The sequence below is a fragment of the Chroicocephalus ridibundus genome, chromosome 9, assembly GCF_963924245.1.
Source record: "Chroicocephalus ridibundus chromosome 9, bChrRid1.1, whole genome shotgun sequence".
NCBI lineage: Eukaryota > Metazoa > Chordata > Aves > Charadriiformes > Laridae > Chroicocephalus > Chroicocephalus ridibundus.
The window spans coordinates 45,897,782-45,917,966 of NC_086292.1; the positions used below are offsets into that span (position 1 = coordinate 45,897,782).

General features: G+C 40.7%; 1 protein-coding gene and 1 long non-coding RNA gene across 2 annotated transcripts in view; one reads left to right on the top strand and one right to left on the bottom strand.

Moving 5' to 3' along the window:
* Positions 1–227: 227 nt before the first annotated feature.
* Positions 228–19,445, top strand: SYNM (synemin). Its single transcript, XM_063345580.1, has 4 exons — positions 228–1,114; positions 7,266–7,390; positions 13,907–13,980; positions 15,527–19,445. Exons 1-4 carry the CDS (start codon positions 329–331, stop codon positions 19,339–19,341), a joined length of 4,800 nt encoding a protein of 1,599 aa, XP_063201650.1. The 5' UTR covers positions 228–328; the 3' UTR covers positions 19,342–19,445.
* The window catches only part of LOC134520357 (uncharacterized), a 38,999-nt gene continuing 28,843 nt past the window's right edge, over positions 10,030–20,185 (bottom strand). Inside the window, exon 3 of the long non-coding RNA XR_010072425.1 lies at positions 10,030–10,147. This is a non-coding gene — a long non-coding RNA (uncharacterized LOC134520357). The remainder of the gene's footprint in view (positions 10,148–20,185) is intronic.

Genomic DNA, 20,185 nt, shown 5'->3' on the forward strand with positions numbered 1-20,185 from the left:
CCTGAGCGGTGTTTTCCTCCCCGAGCCGGGCTTTGCTCCTGAGCGGGGCTTCGCTCCCTCAGCGGGGCCTCGTCCCCCCCGCGCCATCCCTCGGCTCCCCCCCGGGAGCACCTCGGCAGAAGGCGCCGAGAGCCCGGCAGGGGGCGCCGCAGAGCAGCGGCGCTGGGGCGGGGGCGGGGCCTGCGGGGCGGGGCCTGGCGGGGCGGGGCCTGGCGGGGCAGGGCGGGGCCTGGCGGGAGCGGCGCGCAGAGCCCCGCGGCCGGGCGGCAGCTGCGTAGCGCCCGCAGCTCTGGGGTCCGTGGCGGTTCCGACCCCGATTTCCGGCAAGATGTGGCGGCGCTGGGAAGCGGGATGGGACGAGAAGAGGGAGCTGCAGGAGCTCAACTCCCGGCTGCGGGTCTTCGTGTCCCGCGTGCGGGAGCTGGAGGAGGAGAACCGCTTTCTGGCGCGGGAGCTGGCGGAGCTGCGGGAGCAGGAGCTGATCGGGCTCCGTGTGCCCGAGCAGGAGCTGGCCTGGCTGCGGATGCAGCTGGAGGAGCTGAGTCAGGCGAAGCTGGAAGCGGAGCTGGAGCGGGACGGGCTGCGACGGGAGCTGGAGCAGCTGCAGCTGCTGGGCGCCGAGGTGCTGGCGATGCGGCGGCGGCTGGAGCCCGAGCTGGCCGGGCAGCGGCAGCTGCTGGAGCGGCTGCGGGGGGAGTGCGTCGCCCTGGAGGAGCTGCTGCTGCAGCTGCGGGCCGAGCACGGGCACCTGGCGGAGCGGCAGCGGCGGGAGGCGGTGGAGATACGGGAGCTGCGGATGGACCTGGCTGCCTTGCCGCCCCCCTTGGCCGGGCTGAGCCTGGAGGAGCTGGAGGAGACCTACGAGATGCTGCTCAGCCAAAGCTGCCGGGAGACCCTGCTGCGCTACCAGGAGCAGCTCCAGATGCTGCAGGAGCAGGAAGCGCAGCGGAGCCGGGAGGACCTGGAGCTCCTGCGGGAGGAGAGCCGGCAGTGCCGCCAGCACCTGGAGGACCTGCACCGCCAGGGCCGGGAGCTCTGCGGGCTCCGGGAGCGGCTGGAGCAGGAGCTGCTCGCCATGCAGGACCGCCACGGCGCCGAGGTGGAGGAGTACCAGGTGGGTGGCAGTGCCCCGCCGCGGCTGGTCGGTCCCTGGCCGGTGTCCCCCTGATCCCGGGCCTCTCCTGGCCCTCTTCGCCGGGACTCTAGCCGTGCCGGTGCTTGCTTTGGTGCTCCTCTTAATCTCCTTCTGCCTTCCCACTCGCTTTTCCCCCTTAGTTCTGGCGCATCGTGAGATGTGAGCCCGATTTCCCTTGACCCTGGCACTCCGCTCCCATAGACCAGCTTCCATCCCTCTTGCTCCCTCTGCTGCGGGGAGGGGTTCCCTCTGAAGGCTCCCTCTGACTCTGCATGGGCCGGGGGCTTCCTCGCTCCGCTTTGCCTCCGTGCAGTACGGTTTCCTCAGGCTGGAAGAGGAGGTGACCCAGCAAGAGCTTGTTGCTGCTGAGCCCTTCTCTGGGGGGAGCAGGGAGTCCTGCTGAGACCCACTGCTCTGTTTGGGGAGAGCTGTGTGTGAGGGGTGGGGATCAGAAGGGAGACGGTGACCCTGAGGACATCTTCCTGGTGACAGGTGCTCCCTTCCCAACCTGCCCTCGGCAAGTACCCAAGAGCATGGAGCTGGCACATGGGCTTGCCAGGGCTCCTGCTCGGGTTGGCATGGGCACATGGGACATGGAGCAATCCCTGGGCACAGGTGAACGAGTCCGCATGTGGTGGGACACAAAGCTTCCCTTCTAGCCTGAAACTTGAGGCTGACCTGTTGTCATCAGAGAAACAATCTGAATTTTCTTGGTGCTTCACACAGTCCTGTGCGCCCTGAGCCTAGAGAAAAGCTTGTCGGCCCCAGTGTCGTTAAGGACAGTAGTAGTTGTTTAAAGGCAGGAAGACTCGTTATTGTGCTACAGGCAGTGAGCAGAGTGGGAATTTTTTGAAATAAAACTTTAACGATGCAGGTGACTGGTATCTGTTCAAGGTGGATGTTTGGTGGTGTTAAACAGAGGGTTATAGCACCTGTAGCTGAGAATTTGCTTGCTGTCAGAATAACATTTGGTATAACAAAATATAATTGCCCTGTGCATGTGAAGAGATCAGCAAATGCTGGAACAGCAAAATATCAGTTCATCAAATTTGGAGTGGAGAGCATGTATTAGATCATCCAGACCATCAATCGATTTCCTGAGGGCAATGTTTCTTTTGTTCATTGTCAGACCTCTTATTAACACTCTGCTGGAGCTCCGTGTTTGTCTGAACCCCCCGTGCTGATGATCACATTGTGTCCAACAGCCCTGGTAGATTACGGAGATGCTGGTGGTTGGGAAAGGATGGGAACCTGTTGCTGTGTGTCTGGTTTTTGTACAGTGCTAGATTGTTTGCAAGTTGCGTGGTTTGCAGATGCTGTGTGAAGTGAGGCACATTAGGTATGTAAGAAGTAATCAGAAAGGCTTTTAACTTTTAAATGAATCTTATTTTCATTTTTGACAGGACAGTTCATTCTTCCAATCATGTATGTAAACATTTCCAAAGCTTTAGAAGATGTTATACATTAATCCCTCATTAATTAAATCTATCCATCAGTCAAAGCCAGGTGAAAATGTAAAGAAGAAAAAAATCCTAATTTTTCCCTGTTTTTAAGGTGTAATATAAATGTACATAAGCCTACTAATACTTAAAGTTATTTTCAGTTCCAAAATATGTCCTCCTTGCAGTCTATATTTGTCATTAGGGATTTATAATGAAAACTTCATTGATCTTCGGTCATCATCACCCAAATTTAAAACCTTTAAATATGGTGTTGTTTCTAAGAGCATTTTGTATAGCTCATTACCTGTGCTACAAGTTTTTCTTCTAAAGCTTGGCATTTGGTGTTTTTGTACCAGTGTGTTGTCTCTGTATCTGGTTGCAACGTTACAGAATTTTATTCAGGAGAGCAAGTGGAGACAGAGAAACCCGGTTTCGAAGTCAGACAATCAAAATCAATGCATGCCCTTTAATTGTCCTGATTCAATACTCAAAAATGGATTGTTATTTAGATACCGAGATAATGAACTTCTGTTTTACTCTCACAAGCATTTGGTGTGATTTGGATTTTACAGGAACAATACCTTCAAATCTTAGTACTACAACAAGAAAAAAAAAAAGTTCTTTGATAGCCAACCTGGAAACATGTGAGCTGTCTTACCTTTAAATGTGTATCTAGATAATATTTAAATTCTGGTGAAAATGATATCATAAGGATTATAACTTCTGAACATTCTCGTATTTAAAATGTTTGGTTTCTAATGAGAAAAGCCTTTTCCAGTGGCTGGTATACTGTACATGAGGAATAAAATACCTTTTGCTCACATCCAGGAAGAAAAATTATAGAATGTGTAGAAGCAGCTGTTTCAGGGTTTGTTCCTGTGATCAAAGCATTTTTTCCCCTCCCTCATTGTTCCTTTTACTGGTGAAAGTATGTTCAGCTTGGATTTTAGACTACTCTTTAAAGAGCATCTATTCCATGCTTATTTGTGAAGTGCCACATAGAAATGCTATGTGTGTACAGATTTAAATCAAGTGATTATTGTTCACTGCAGCTGCAATGGCAATTAGATTTATTCATATTTTCCATATATCATGCAGTCGCCTTATATGTCCATCTTTGCCTCCTGCAGTGTCCTTATCCTCGCTAAAGCTTTCAGCAATGTTAAATAGAAATATGTATTTGGAGTTATAATTTAGCTGAACCAGGCACGCTGTAAATCATACGCTGTTTGGAAAACTTTCACTGGGCCGGGGTGCTAAAGGGATGAACTCAGTAGGTCTCTTATTTCCATAATTTTAGCTGTGTGCTGTGACAATACTTACAAAAACTCTCAGTGATTTGAGAAAGCCCTGTATTTTTTTGGATGTAAAAAAGGCTGTGGCTCATCCTACTGCTTTGAAAAGAGGCAGAAATTTTGCAGTAATACAGTGGGTTTAGGATTGGTTCCTGCGTCAGTGTTGTGAGCTCCAGAGAAGAAGAAAACATCTTGTCAAATGAACGTATAATATCAATATGTCATGTACATTTTTTGTGTACCAGTTTCTAGCCAGCTAAGCGCAGAGTGTCAGTTCCTCCCCTGCTGAGCCACGCAATGAGCTATGGGATCGGTAAATAGTACCAGATGGAAAGGGCTGGAGCCTGGAAACCGCTCTTTATTCCCTGAGTTAGGTGCAGCTTGGACAACCCAAGTAAATTCTTTTCCCCCTACTGCCCTTCTAAAATTTCCCACTGCTGCCTGAAAAGGAACATCTGAAGGGTGAGAAAATCACTTCTATTCAGTTACTCGGTTCTAGCAAGGACATCATGGAGATTTGCAGGGGACGTGGGTTTGATGTGGTTGAGAAGCAAATATTTCCAAGAAAGTCCTGTATGAAGCAAACAGAGATGTAACGATAGAGGTTACCTTTTGCAAAATGTAAGTTTGGCAAAGTTCAGGAGATTGCAAGCTGACAAAGTGGTTTATGTACTTTTTGGCATGTTTGGAAACAGGACTTAAGACCAATTGTCCTCTGCATTATGTTTAAGCATCACTGACTGGAGGGCTAAGCGGGTGGCTGTCTGCCATCCAGTCTATACAATGTCTGCTCCTGTTGGAATGAATTCCTTTGGAACTGTTACACAGCTGGCTGAGTTATGTAGCCCCTTATGGTAATCATTAGGACACTGTATTTAACTCAAACTTTTGGATCCCGAGTGCTCTCCAAATCCAGTGGATAGAATCTAGGTGGCTTTTCAAACCCAGACTGCAGAACTGGGGGGTGAGGGACTGAAGTTCCTATCTTAAGATAGGTGTGAATATCCCCAGTCTTTCAGAGCTCCGTGCACTCTGTAGTCCAGCATACAGATTCCCTCTATAGATTCCTCTTTTACTGGCACAAGACCTGTGCATTATAAAGCTATTTTTAATATGCATGCACATGTATAGGTTAGTCTCTATGTTTAATTGGGGAGCTAGCAAACACCTGATGCACTTCATGTTTTGTATCGGAGCTCTTAATCACCTTTAGGGATTGGTCCTATAGAGATCCAGTCTTTCTTGTCTTATGCTCATTTTGTGGACTTCTCTGGTTCTGTCAACACCCTGTCCATTCTTGCTTGATAGCTTTGTCCTTTTAAAAGAGGGCCTGGCACTTTTCTTCCTTTCTCATCTTGGGATTTTCCATTGTGTCAGTTCTTGAACAGGATTGCTGTCTCAGAGCCGCTAAAGGTCAGTGGTTCTGCTTGCTGCTGTGCATGACCATACAGGATGTTACCTCCACTGCAGTCTGGATGAGGCTGTTGGGTAGTGCTTTTTCAGATATGCAGATATGATTTGTCTTGTGCCATAAAAAGGGAGTTTTAAGTACACTGAAGACTGTAGGCAAGGTTTGTCATGTCAAAGAAAACATCAGTGTAATCATTTAACAACAGCTGCAAATGAAGAAATTGATTAACGTATGTTATATAGAGAGATATACCCACATGTATATGAAGATACAGGCAGCTTCCTTCATAAAGCTTTCTTTTTACTTTCACTTAAAAAACCCAAACAACAAAAACATTAATGTTTGAAATGCCAAGCGCTTTATATTCTTAGTTCTTAAACCTTACTTCTGGTTAGCATATCATCCTGGCATTAACCAGTCTGGGGAGTCCCCTGCTGTAATCTTCATTTTTATGCTATTGTGCATACTGTGATACTTGAAGGGTTGCTGCATATATTTGAATGTTGTAAAACTAGACTATCAGTGTCTTGATTTTCCAGTTTGTATTTCAAAGTATTTGTTAGGATGTAATCTAAAATATGCTCTCATGAATTCCTGTTCAGTGTTGTACATGTGTATGAGATTTTGCTCTGTAAATGACAGTTCAGTGTCCTTGCAGAGTACAAAGTGATGTGAGCAAAACAGAATCAGGCCTTTGCTGAAGTTTAACTTCTGTCTTCCCAGCCCCCAGGACAAAGTGTAATCTATAGCATTTTGGTTAGCATCAATCTTCTGGCTGCGGAGAATTGCATCTGGGTTAGTAGATTCTATCCATAGCAAGGAAACCAGTAAGAACTGAACAGCTAACACTGGTACTTTTACTTCTGCATCTGTACTCAACAAGCTCCTCTCAATCTTTCAATTATCGGGGGGGGCTTATTTTCCGGAAGATGGCAATTTGCCCTTCATATGAGAGGTATCACTAGTGATTAAAGCACGTGATTTCTGCAATGTTCTTTTCAAGAGCATGAGAGTCTGTTGTCTTGGTTTAAATCAAATCTTAATGTTCTGTTGCATGAGTCTTCATTGCTTTTTCTATTGTGTGCAGTTATTCAGTATTTAATCGTCCGTTTAGTATTTTGGAGTATGTTCAAATTTAGATAATTTTGAACTTCGGTATTTTTCTGCTCATCAGTCCCTTTCTTCATTTCCAAAACTTGTTAAAGAAAGGTGGGCAATCCTTACCTACTGTCTCATCAGTGCTGCTGCTCTCAAGTCATTTGTCGGTGTCATATAAACTGCATCCCTCCTATGCACACACACAGCTATGAAGGTATGAAGTTACATTTAGTTATCACAATGAAAATGAGCAATCCCTTGTATATATTCTGAGCAGCAGTTAGGACAAAGCTGGGTGGACTACAAAACAGGTGTTCAAATGTTGTAGAAAACCTTGCTCGAAGGAACTGCTGGCGGTTCATCCTTCACCTTCAGGGGAATATGAATAACTCCAGATGCTAGAATCCAAAAACTGATTTGGACCCACGTGTCTATGGAACTCAAAATACCGATGAAGAGAAATAGTGCAGGTTCTCATGGCAAAGCAGTCACCAAAATTCCTGATCTCAAGTATGATTTAAACATGTGCATCTGCATCCTTAAAATGACAAAATGCACTTTATAAAGGAGTGTATTTTCCTTGCTGTGTTTACTTGATAACTTTTGTACAGGGCATCCAAACAGGTTTTATTTGAATAGTTAACTAGTTTAGTAAGGCATAAAATAAAATCTTAGCATAAAACTCTGCATCAGTAACAATGTGTTTCAGATTGTATATGGGGAGGCCCTAGAGCTGACTTGTTTCGATTTTTGAAGTGATGGAACATATCGATTTATTGTTCTCTTCAGTTGTTTTTTTATGATTAAAAGTTTTAAGTTTTTAGGCATTCAAGTGTACAGATTTTTATGTTAGTTCAAAACTAAAAAACGCTATTTCTGTTTAGAGGATAATTGATGCCCTAGAAGAAGAAAAGCAGTTCCTGACCATGTCAATCACAGACTACCTGAAGGACTATCAAGAACTACTACAGGTGAAAGCAGGCCTCATCCTTGAAATTGAAACCTACAGGTAAGAATTGTGGTCACGTTAAACTGTCGAATTGGAGGATAACTTAAACCCCTCTTCATAAATACGGGAGCCCCGTTCATCCTCTCTCCAGCATTTAAAATACAGACAGCTACTTTTAAAGTCTCGGATCAAGACTCCTTGTATGTATTGTGGCTTGTTAAATAGAGTGAATGGATTCCTAATACCAGTTTTTAGCTCACTGTTCCTTTTTGTATTCTTTATATTCTTTTTAAGGAGTATGCCTCAGTCATTAGCTTGTTTATATTGTGTCTATTGTTCATAGTCTACCTGTGTAAACAGACAGTGGTATTACCCATTATATGTGATATACGCTTCTGTGTCTTAAAGCGTTAACACTGTGTCCTAAGCCTGTAACGTTGCTATGAACCAGTAAGCATCTAAGTCTGGATAAAGATGGCACCAGTTGAATTATGGGTGAAACTTGTAGATTAAAGAAATCCACTGATAAACATGAAATTCAATTGTAGTTGCATAACTGAAAATGAGAAGCTTGAAAGAGTAACTTCCGAGCAGCTTGATAACAGGCTAGTGAGCAAATGATGTCTGTAATCCACCAAACAGCAGAACCAGTCTGTTCAAGATGCCGTGAATATTGTGTGCTATGAGGTACGGACCAAGGCTGGCTTCTGGATGAGGTGAAATCACAAGCAGTCAGTTGGTGAGCCACAGTACCTGGATGTTTGTTGGTGGAGTGGGATCCCTGTGATCCTTGGAAAGCCAGTAGTGTCTGGAGCATCAGTAGTAGAAGAGAAACTGTGGAAATGGTGGCCAGTTGTGATCCTTTTCTGTGTGTTAATTCTGTTAACTTTGCTAGAACATATGATTCTTCTAAATTTAATCCTAGCTCTGATGTTGACTTTTACTGTTGTCACTTACACTTTCTCCCTTGGGTTTATTCATCTGCAAAATGGGATTAGCGCTTTCACAATAACAGAATTATCAGAATTGTTTCGATGATTAGTATTCATCCAGAAGTAGGAATGCTAATGCCCAGATATTTAGCTGTTTGGACACAGTTAATAAGTGAACCATCAGTTCTTCTGCTCTGTAAAACCTTGTAAGCCCATTAAATTCTGGAACTTCTCCAGGGGCCATATCACTGATTATATCAGCATTATTGGTTTGTCTAAGGATTCCCTGCCGTCATTAATGAAAGGAGAACAATTCAGCATCACCTGCAGCATTTGTGTGTTGTCCAGTTAAGAAGCCTCCTAAGCCTGTTGGGTTTCTTCATCTGATACTAGTGAATGCAACTTGTATCACCGATTGCCTTGGCAAGGCAGACTTCAGTGGATAAATGACCTACAAAAAGATCTACAGATGAAAACAGAGAAATGGGCCTTGCCTGGGATCAGAAAACAGTCTATCCAATGCTGCTGAAGAGTGATTGTTTTGATTTATGTTTTTACATTTATGTGGTTTTACCCATTCCTCTTTTCTTCTTGTTTGCGCTTTGCTTAAGAAAATAATGCCTTCCCTGCTCTGTGCCTTTATCGACACTGCTGTGGGAAGGAATCAGTATGGATCCAGTTAATAAGCTGTTTAGTAAAAGAATTCTGGACTTCTCATCTATGTACTTCTTCAAATCCTGTTCCTCTCCCAGGTCTTTTTATCTATGATAACCAGAGCACGTGAAGCCACCTAGTCTCCTCCTGGCATTACAGGTTAAGGGTGTGGTATCTGGTCTACTTCTTGGAGCTTTCTTTGTACCTCCCACCCTGTATTTTCTCTTTGTTTTTCAACTCCTACAGGTCCTTTTTTAAAGCCAGTTCTTTCCATTAGTCAACACTGCTCCTAGACTGGCAAGAAGGATGACTGTTGCAAGGAACACCCTTCCCCAAGGACCAAGTGTACTTCCTTTCTGATTCTGCTTACCCTTCCCACTCTGGGAGCGGAGGCTCGCTCAGGAAGTGAACTATATGTCTTATGTGGCTTTAGGAAGTTATACCTCACGAGAATTTTCATTCCCAATCGTTTTTCACCGGTGTTGAAGTAAATATTTATCAGTGTCTTGCAGTTTTGTTCTATGTTCTTGGAACCCTGCAAAACCACAGCTACTTAGACTATGCTTAAGTTTTATTTCCAGACAGAAGTGGTGAATTATTCACTGTGTAAGACTCTTAATTTTAAAAGGAGATAGAAAATCTGCCTAGGATCAGAATTACTATCAAGCCTTTCTCCTCAGCTATCAGAAGCTTCTTTTCTTCAAATAGCAGAGGCTGCCCAGAGCCTGTGCCATAAGTTGTTTTTCTGCCCTCTCTAAAATATGTTTGCTGTTGAAGGGTAAAATATTTTACTGTGAAATCCTAGTGTCATGCATATGTTCTGTTCTAGGTTACCACCGTGCTTTTTGAAGCAGCAGAAGCTACAAAGCATTTATTTCTTTTTTTTTCTTTTTTTCCCCTTTTTTCTTTTTTTGTCATGGTCATTGTTATAATCTCTCAATATGCTTGTCAGGCATGTTTTCCAAACCTCCTTTGGTTGCGTTCCTCCATCAATGCTTCTTCTGACCCTTTCTATGCCTTCTTCAAGAAATCATCACCAGCATTAAACCGTCCTCAACTACTCACCGCAGCTTTCTCAGTCAGTTTCATTATTTGCTGTTCACAACTTGTACCTTCCAATGTATCCTATTCCTGTATTTGTTTTCTTTTGAGAACATTCTGAGTTTTCCACACCCAGGGAATTTAACATGCAGTTATCTGCTGTTCTTCACGCAGTCCTTGTCCTCCCATCCTGTGATGGAAAAAAGATGTGGAGTGGCCTTTAGCCCTAAAAATGCTTCCTCCATTCCACTTCCTGGAGAGGTTTTTTTTTTTTATAACTCTTCCCAAATACCCATATAGAGAGGAGGATTTTTTAATGGCCTGCTGGCTAACTGCCCCTGTCTGAGATTTTGGGTTTCTGTAGTTGAAATAAAGTTATTGCTGTTGTGAATGACGATGATAACATTTGCACTGCATTCTTTTATTTTTGTTAAACTGGTTGGGGTGGGGAGAGATAAGTTATCTCATCCACCTGCTTTCATGGACTAGTTATTTCTGTTGTCATCCAGCACACTGTGGGGCTCCAGGCTGGCTAACATGTCACTGCTAACTTTAGATAAATGACATTAATAATGAGATGAGTTAAAGGTGCAGTTGGAATATTTTCTGGCAACACTTAAACGAAGTATTGGGATCTGATTTCCAGGAAGTAGCTGGCATGGTTATTTTTTTAAAGAGTGCTGCTTGGAGGAATGTTTTTTGTTATTACTGTGAATGCTTAAAGAGTTCGTATAGTTGAGATTAACACCCTATTCTTCAGGCAGTTTAAATTAGGTTTAAAAGCAGTCCTCACCACGAAGACCTTATGGTTGAAATGGCTATATTAGGGAAGGATACAAAGCAACAGACAAGCAAAATGAATTGCATAAACTGAAGGTATAGTCAAGCTGAGGAACATAACCTGAGTTTGCTGGCATCCAATCCAGTGCTCAGTGCATTACACTACGGTTTCTCATGCTAGTTTATTAACCCAAAGTCAGTTTTAACATTTTCTTGTTCTCCTGATATCCTTGAGGAAGTACGCATTATGAACTGTGTACAGTAAAACACCGACTCACTGTCCGATTTTATAGAAGTTTCATGAAGCATTGTATTTTCAAATACAATGTATTTTCAGTAGTAATATTTCAGATCCAGCTTTTCTGTGTGCTGTTGCCCTTTGCCATATACAGTTACCTCTTGGAACTTATTTTTAGTGACTTCATACGTTGCTGCAGCAACTGGGCAACTGTTGTTTTAACAGCAGCCAGAAATCCTTAGTCAAACTACCCACATTCCTAGTTTCCTTCGTCATGGTTAACACTCTCATTGCCAGCTCCTTGATATGTTCCTGCAACATCACCACCAGCTTCTCTAGTTTGTGTCTATCAGAACAATTTGTTTGGCACTCACTAGCTTCATGAGATCAGATATTTGGTCTTGGAAACATTCTCTCTCTATGTGTTGAAGTGATCTAATTCCTATAAATTCCTAATTCCTCTTAACACAGAGGAAGATAAATTGCTTTTACTTTTTTTTTTTTACCTAATAAAGGTTATCCTAGGATTGAATTTGATTAACAAAAGAGAAATAAAGGTGTCCATCTAAGCCTGTTTTAAGGGGGAAAGTGACCTGTAAATATGTTAGGTAATTCTAATCTGGTTTTTCTTCTGAATTTAGGCAAATCCATGTTTGCAAAGAAAACCTTACTAATAATATTTTGCTAATGTAGCATTGTTCTCCTGAATCTAGAGGCAGTTAGAAACCAAAAGAAGCATAAAATGTCCAAAGTGATCAGTCAGGTGAATTGTGAAATCTACAGATGACACTTGAAATGCCTGCTTTTTTAATTTTGACAGAAATGCCCAGCAAATATGTGTATATCACAATCCTAAATTGCTTTCAACTACCCCCTGTGGAGTCAGAAGCCTTGGCTATCATAATCCTCCAGCCTTACTCTTGACAACTTTCATGTTGCAGCTGTATATTATCAGCGCAAAACATCTGGCATTTCCAAAACCGGAAATGATGAAACGGTTCTCTCACTAGAAGCGAATATAAAAACACCGAACTTACTGTACTGATTATAGCATTCAGTTGCATACGGAAAGAACCTGCCATAGAATTTTTAGGCTGTTGGCTGTTGCCCCAGAATGCTGCAGTTGAGCGCTTTTTTTTTCTTTTTGGTAACATAGCTTCTGGCCCTGCAAAAGTGGAAAAGGAACAAACTGCTTTTTTTCTTTTTTTTTTTTTTAAAAAAATGTTTGTACATATTTTATGTCAGACAGTACAGGCATTTAGACAGGAGGAGGGAAGGAAAGCGTGCAAAGATTACCAGATAATTTATCAGGAATTCTGAGACCCAGTCTTACTGGATAATCATCTCTAAAACTTCTAGGACTGAAAAAGATCACCCTAGTATCTACTTTTTGTATTTGGTATGTGGAAGAAGCCAACAATTTTGTTTTATTTCTTTAGAGCAGTTGGGTAATTCTAGAAGATGTATTTTGTCCTCTTCCCCCTCAAGAGGACAAAAGTATGCTGTGTGCCTGTTTGAATATTCTTAATGCAGAGGAATTACTCCTGAAAATGTTTCGCCCCTCAGTTGTGCTAATCTTTGTTGGAAATGTACCTCTGGAGTATTTTCCACCACTGTAAAAAGGAGAAAATGTAGGGTAGTAGCCTCATGCAGGAATAGAATGAGCCTGTGGCTGCTGTCAGATGGGTATTGAGGGAGTGTGGTCCTTGTACGTGCATGCTGTATAGGGAACAAAGTTTTGGCATAAAGGAAAGATGGCTAGTGTTATCAAGTAATCAGCTGGGTATAATGTCTCCAAGAACAGCTAATGTGTGTCACCAGCATAGAAGAGGCAACTCAAAAAGTCTCCATTCTGTGCGTCAGCATCCAAGAATAGTCAGTAGACAAAATTATGAAGCGGATCATCAGCAGTTGCTGCCTGCTTCTGCTATTTGCTTGTGGTGATATAATTTTCATAAAGTAAAGGTGACCAAATTGGTGTCCTGTCCATTTCCGATCAATTGCTGCTGAGCTAACATGATGTCTTGGTTGGTCAACAAGAGGAAGCCTTGACCACAGTAATCCTGTGGAAGTGGTGGCTTCCTGGAACTACAGAAGCTATTGGAGAGTCACTGCAAAAAAAAAAAAAAATGACTGGAAGGCTGGGGGACAAACAGAGATGTCCTTAAAAGAAACGAAGCAGTTTCTGTCACAAAGAATTTTCCTAGTCCTTTGTTGTAAAATATGTTGTATTGATTTTTGGATTGAATAGGAAGTAAGAATAGTTATTTTAATACTGTAAATTGTTTCCTCCAGCACTAGCCAGCGTTTGACAGCAGAAGTAATACCTTCCTTCAATTTTCATTTGAAAAGGATAGAACTTAGAAATCTTGGGTGTAACAGTTCCCTCATATATCATACTGCAACAACACCTTTAGTACTGTATTACCAGCAGGAAAGCTGCTGACTCTTTGCTTGCAAATATTTTTTCATTTTTGCCTTTTCTTTATAAAACATCTCCATGTGTTTCTCTCAGAAAGCTTTACTGAATATCTGTTTTGTTTGGCTTTGTTTTCTCCTAACTCTAATTTCACCATTTTGGAAAAAAATTGCTAGCTTGTGTGATTCCATAGTGGAAATCAGTGGATTTTGTCCATGTCAGAAAGCAGTTTATTGACTTATGTGGAAGATTTGATCTAAAACTGTATTGTCTGCTGCTGTCACATACTGTTAAGATTATTATATTGTTCTCAAGAACTGGACTCTGCAAATTAAGAGTCTGGAAGATGCTAAGGATTTCTCTTTCCCAGTAATAAAAATATGGAGTATGAAAAACACTCAGGATCTGACCCAACTGCAGGATAATTGTTTCCATTTATAAGACTTATAAATGTTAAGTATTGTGATTATTCTTCCCAATATTTTAACGGAATGCCTTTTTGTGTTTTGCAGAGCTTTGTTAGAAGGGGAGAGCAACCAGTGGATTATTACATGGAGAGAGCAGCATGCAGGAAAATTGCCTCAAGGTAAAAAATGAATGTTAGAAAATGAATGCTGAATGAAATTAAATATAACTGGAAGCTATTGTGTTACAGTATTCCTGAAGCATACTTGTACAAGTGTATTGCAAAGTGAATAGTTTTTGAGTGTTAATATTTTAAATCAATATAGTGCTATTCTATATGAGATAATTTATAAAATCATGACTCAAGTGGAGAAGGTAGAGTAGGGAGTGATGTTTCGTAGCTGTTAATAGTACAAGAACTTTTAATAGTACAAGAACTTTTGGATGCCCATAGCTCTTATGAGAGTTTTGAAGTATAAAGCAAGAGGTATTTAACAAAACGTAGTTAAAACCATGGAATTCATCATCACGAGGCATTGTGAGTGTTAAAATGTTTACATGGGTTTAAAGAGAAATTTTAGCAGAGTAATGAAAGAAAAATCAAAGACTTACTAAACATAAAGATACCATTTCTATCTTAGGAGCTGCAAATCTCTGGAGGCTGTGAGAGTATACCAGGGAAGTATCGCAATTTACTTGCCCTGTTCTTATACTCTTCCCTATGTATCTACTGTTGGTCACTGTAAACAGGATACTAGATAAGACAGACCCTTGATTTGACTGCTATGGCCATTGTTACTAATAACAGAATTAGTCTCGATAATACTCCTGACGTTAACAATGTGCAGTCTTAAAATAATCAGACTATCATAGACAGTAGTCCCAGAAGAGAGTTGAAGGCTGTGTCTGTAGTAGTAAATTAACAGACTAGGGCCTGGGCTGAAACACTCACGTAAAATTGCCTGTGCTGTTAAATTGTTAGCATTGTCCCTGGCACAGTTTTGATCTGAAGTAGCCAGTGCTTTTGCAGGCAATGCTTAGGCATATTCAGTGGTTAGCACAGACCAGGAAGCACTCCCAAAAGTCAGAGGAGATGTGACTAGCTTTTTAGAAGTATAAAATTTGAGTTGTGCAGTGCTGGCTGGTCTTAGAGCCAGACAATGATTCCTCGTCCATTTTATTACATTGTATAGATATAGCCTAAAAGGTTCTTTTATTTCTCTCCCTTGTTGTACCTTGTTATATTTTGTGGCTATGAAGGATTGTATTTGTTTTTTCAATTTCCAGTATGTGGTGGCAGGTATGCCATTAATTCTGAATAGGAACTGAGAAACTTCAAGCCACTTTGACTAATGAAGCAAAAAATCAAGTCTAGGATATTAGCATACATTATGTAATAAGAAATTGTAAATGTAAATGAACATTAATATAAATACAAAGGGTGTAATTCTTAAGTAAATGCCATAATACCCAGTAGCTTACATCAGGTAAAATTAGCAAGAACTTGCAACTTAGCAAAAAGCTTTGCTTTCAGTTTTAATATAATTTATGCATAGACTTAATTATCACACAAAACCTACAGGAATGCCTTTACAAAGCTGCGCTAAAAATGAAGCTATTATTTCTTTCAAAAATTTAGTATAAAATTTCATAGTTCATGCCCTCTATTATATTATTTTAGACACAAGCCATTATTTTCATGTTTGGTCACTGTGTTCTCTTTGCAGATTTTATAAACACTTCATATAACTATACTGATATTTACTCTACTTATCAAGAAAGAAATAGAAATAAAGCTTCACCAGCTATCAGGATCACTGATACAAGACATAGAATGCCAGTGACAAATACTAGCAGTTCTGCACGTTACTCAGCTCAATCAACTCGTACTGGATCACAGACAACAGCTGGTGGGAGAGCTTTTGGAAGAGATGTACTTGGTTCAATATATCACCCTTCGACGACTGTTACAAAGGATGAAAGGATTGTGACAGACCACAAAGAATTAAGAACATTTACTCCAGCCCACAGCAGCTGGAAAAATACTGAAATGCAGCAAAAGACAATTCCAGAAAGAAAGAAAACGGAAGTTACAACTTCATCCTCAGTATCTTTTTCAAGAGAAGCAGCACATGCTGAAAGATCAGACAAGGATCACAAGACTGACGCGAAGCCAGGGATTTCTGAAAATATAAGAACAAAACCAAGCTTCACTAGGTTTCCAACTTATGAGCTGCATACCAATTTCAAACCATCTAAATATGAAGAAACCATAACTGAAACTCAGACCACAATAAAAGAAAAAAGAGGAGGCAGCAAACCAACTGAAGAGAAAAAATCTCTGCCGAAAGATAAACTAGAGAAACAAACAACGGAGGAGAAAAAGAAAATGGATGAGAAACCTTTAACAGAAGAAAGAAGTGTTGATTTTGGAAGGAAGACTGAGGAGAAAAAGTATATCCGGCAGGAAGTCTTTAATCAGAAGTTAACAGGGAGTGATATTTCTAATGCAAGAACTTTGAAAAGTGAATCAACCAAAAAAGATACAGGTGTGACCTTGGAATCAAGAGGCAAAGAAGTCATTGAGATACCTATCAGTCTTGAAATGCCTGCTTCTGACAAAGAATTTCAGAAAAATAAAGAAATAAGGTTACAAGGTTTTAAAACTTCCATGGGAAGAGAAACAGATGACCATGTAACTAAGCCTGCTGAAAATCACAAAGTGAGTATTTCAGAAGCAGAATCCAACCTGAAAGATGAAGAGAGAATTAGTGACAGAAGTCATAAAACAGGAACTCTGTCAACTGAAAACATAGCAGAGAACATTGTTGCTGACATTCTTAAAAGTTTTACACAGTCTTCTAGTTCACAAATATCAACAGACACAAAAGTGACCTATTTTAATAAGAAAGAACAACCAGATGATGGGAAAATAAAGACTGAGATCACAGTGCAATCTCAAGTTCAAGAAAACATAGATATTTCTGATGAAGCTGACCTAGGAGGTCTATCAAAGCAGGATGTTAGAAAAGTGGTTCGAGGAGGTGTTGAGGGAGCTCTTTCCAAAGAAGAGATAGAAGACATAGTACATCATGGCCTGAAAGGAAAAGAGGGCAGAAAGAACGTGTCTGTTAATGTTGAGATTGTAGAGGAGCCACTAGATTATGCCACTGATGAAAGGACCGATTTTTCAACACCTTTTGAAGTAGAAGAAGTGGAAGATACATTCCCTGAGAGAGAGAGGCGTTACGGTGATGAAGAGGAACAAAACATAACGTTCACATATGAAGATGTTAAAAAGAAGAAACAACGCCATGAGAGTTTCACTCATGTGGAAGAAGTAACTGAGGAAGATGACTCACCTATTGAACAAAAATATTTTGTATCTGTTCCTGATGAGCATCCTATTATTAATGAAAAAGATGATGACTCAGTATATGGGCAAATTCATATAGAAGAAGAATCAACTATTAAATATTCTTGGCAAGATGAATTTTTGCAAGGCACACAAAGTAAGAGAGATGAAGGTGTAAGCTCTCCAGAAGAAACGTATCAAGTGGTAGGGGAGGAAGCAAGTGCACATATTTTAAAAGAGAATCCTGAAGCTGAAACATCCCATGTTGAATCCATTGTTATTGAAAAAGAAATTAAAATACCCCATGAATTTCAGACTTCAATTAAAGGGCTTTTATCAAAGGAAACGAAGGACCCTAAACATCAATTGAAGGAAGCTTTGGAGCAGTTGGAGGGCAGTCTCCCAGAAAGCGTGAAAGAGGAGCTGTCTGCATTAACAAAAGAAAATCAAGCTGACTCTAGTAGCTTAGAATTTGATATCAAAAAAGTTGATCAAACAGAGGAGGGTGGCTTGGTGAAAATTGTTGCTGAAGTCAATCTGTCACAGACCCTTAATACTGATGAATTTGATGTAGCTCAGCTTGGTGAAGTAATTGCAAGTGAGAAGGAGAAGACAACATCACACTCTCTGAAAAAAGAGAGATTGGAGAGAGCTGTTGATGGTAAAAGCAATATAGAAATAGATGTTTCTTCCCGCAGTGATAAGTACACTCCTTTGGCTGATCAAGAAATCTATAACTCATCCACAATAAGGAGGAGTGGTGGCGCAGCGTATCATACCAGTGAAAAAGTTATTTATGATGGTTCAGTTTTGGAAACTGCAGATTTTGGAGAAGTCTCTCACTCACCACAATCAACTGATGAGATCAAATCCGTAAGGCGTATTAAGGTTGGTCCATCAGAAGTTCAGAGATTTGAGCAGATCATATACGAAGGTCCTGGTTCTGACACACTGGAGCTCAGTGCTACAGAAGATCTTGTTCAGACGGAAGGATCGTCAGAGTTTAGCCGATCTGTGAAGCATTTTAAACTGGGTCCTAAAGAAATCCAAACCACGGAAGAAGTAATTTATACAGGCCCTATTACTACCACCGTAGAAGAGATTGATTCTGGAAATCTTTCCCAGAAGTTTTCAACAGACTTCAACAGGTCCACAAGACATGTCACAGTAGGATCAAGGCAAGTAACTGAAGAAGTCTCTTTTGAAGGGCCTGTTTCAGACTCTCTGGAGCTCAATAGCTCAGGTAACCTTTCTCAGACAGAAGGGTCTGTGGATGTCAGCAGATCAGTAAGGCACTTTAGATTAGGTCCAAAAGAGATTCATACTGAACAAGTTATCTTTGAAGGACCAGTCTCTGGTAAAGTGGAGGTCAGTGACACTAGAGACTTTTCACAGACAGAAAGTTCAGTCCGACACATTCAGTTGGGTCCCCAAGAGTTTATGACAACTGAAAAAATCATCTACCAGGGGCCTGTCTCTGAGCACACAGAAATCAGTGAACTGGAAGATCAGACTCTTTCAGAAGGCTCAATAAAGCATGTTAGACTAGGTCAAGTGGAAGTTAAAACCACTGAACAAATCATGTATCAAGGCTCCCTTTCTGAAACTCCAGAGCTCATTAATAAAGGAGGACATCTTTCAGAGAATGAAGGAAGCTCAGATATCAATAGATCTTTCAGACACGTTAAAATAAGTCCTGTAGAAACTCATACCGAGCAAATAATCTTTACAAGACCTATTTCTGAAACACTAGAAGATCTTTCACAAACAGAAGAATCATCTGAGAGCAGCAGGTCTGTAAAGCATATTAAAGTAGGATCCAAGGAAACATCTCTTACTTTTCAAATGGATGTTTCAAAGATGGGTGGAATATCCACAGTAAAAAGTGGAGAACAGCAAGCAACAATGCTCATGTCCAATAAGCAAGACCATTCTGCTAATCAATCACAGATTGTGGTTGAAAGTGACCAGATTGTAGAAAATGAAAATAGAAGAGGCTATGTTCTCTCCAGTTTTTCTCAAGATCATGGTGAAGAGGTAGTGCAAAAGTCATTTTTTGATCAAACTGTACAGTTGCAAAGAATGGTAGACCAAAGATCAGTTATTTCTGATGAAAAGAAAGTTGCTCTTCTCTATCTGGACCATGAGGAGGAAGATGATGATGATAATGATGGACAGTGGTTCTGAAAGGACGCTTTAATGAAGTCTACTTAGTAATTTGATTATACAAATTTTTGATTATCCTTTTTTTTTTAAAAAAAAAAAAAAAAAGGAAAAAAGGGATGGTGAAACACTCACACTATTTAGATTATTAATAGTGGACTGAGAAGTATTGAATCTAAGCCTCTACCTATTCAGCACACTTTACTTTATTGGAAATTTTATTTTTGGGAGAAATCGTGCTATTAGTATGTTTTTCCTCAGAGACCTGTGTCCAATTATTTCAGATTTTTCCACCCATAGAGACAGGATTTTGCTACTGGGGAATTCAAAGGATTGTATTTTTTGTTTGTTGTATAGCAGGTCAATTAGTAAGTGTGTGGTTGAATAGGACTTTTCTATTTTTTTAAAAATACTGTATTGTACTTGGTTGCTAAAACATTAGCAATTCTGTTTAAATCTCAAGCTACTAACCACAAATAGAATATAAGACTAACAAGAGTGGTAGGTAGCTGATTTTCAGTTCAATTTCTCCGTATTTATATGCAATACCTAATGAAAATATTTTAAGATACAGTTATTACAGCTATAAAAAATAAATACAATTCTGTAGACTCAAACTAAGCATAGAAAGAATTGACAAAAATTATATTATTGGTATAGCTGGAATGCAGTGCAAAAAAAAAAAAGAGGTAACACTGAAGCAAAAATGTCTCACAGCGTTCATAATGAGAAATAGTGTTTTTTATTGTTAGACAGTAGTACATTTAATAACTTTCAAAAGAAAGCAAACTTTAAAAATAGTCTGGATATTATTTCCACTGAAGTAAGGAGAACTCTTTACAGCTTCAGTGGCTACGTATGTTAATAA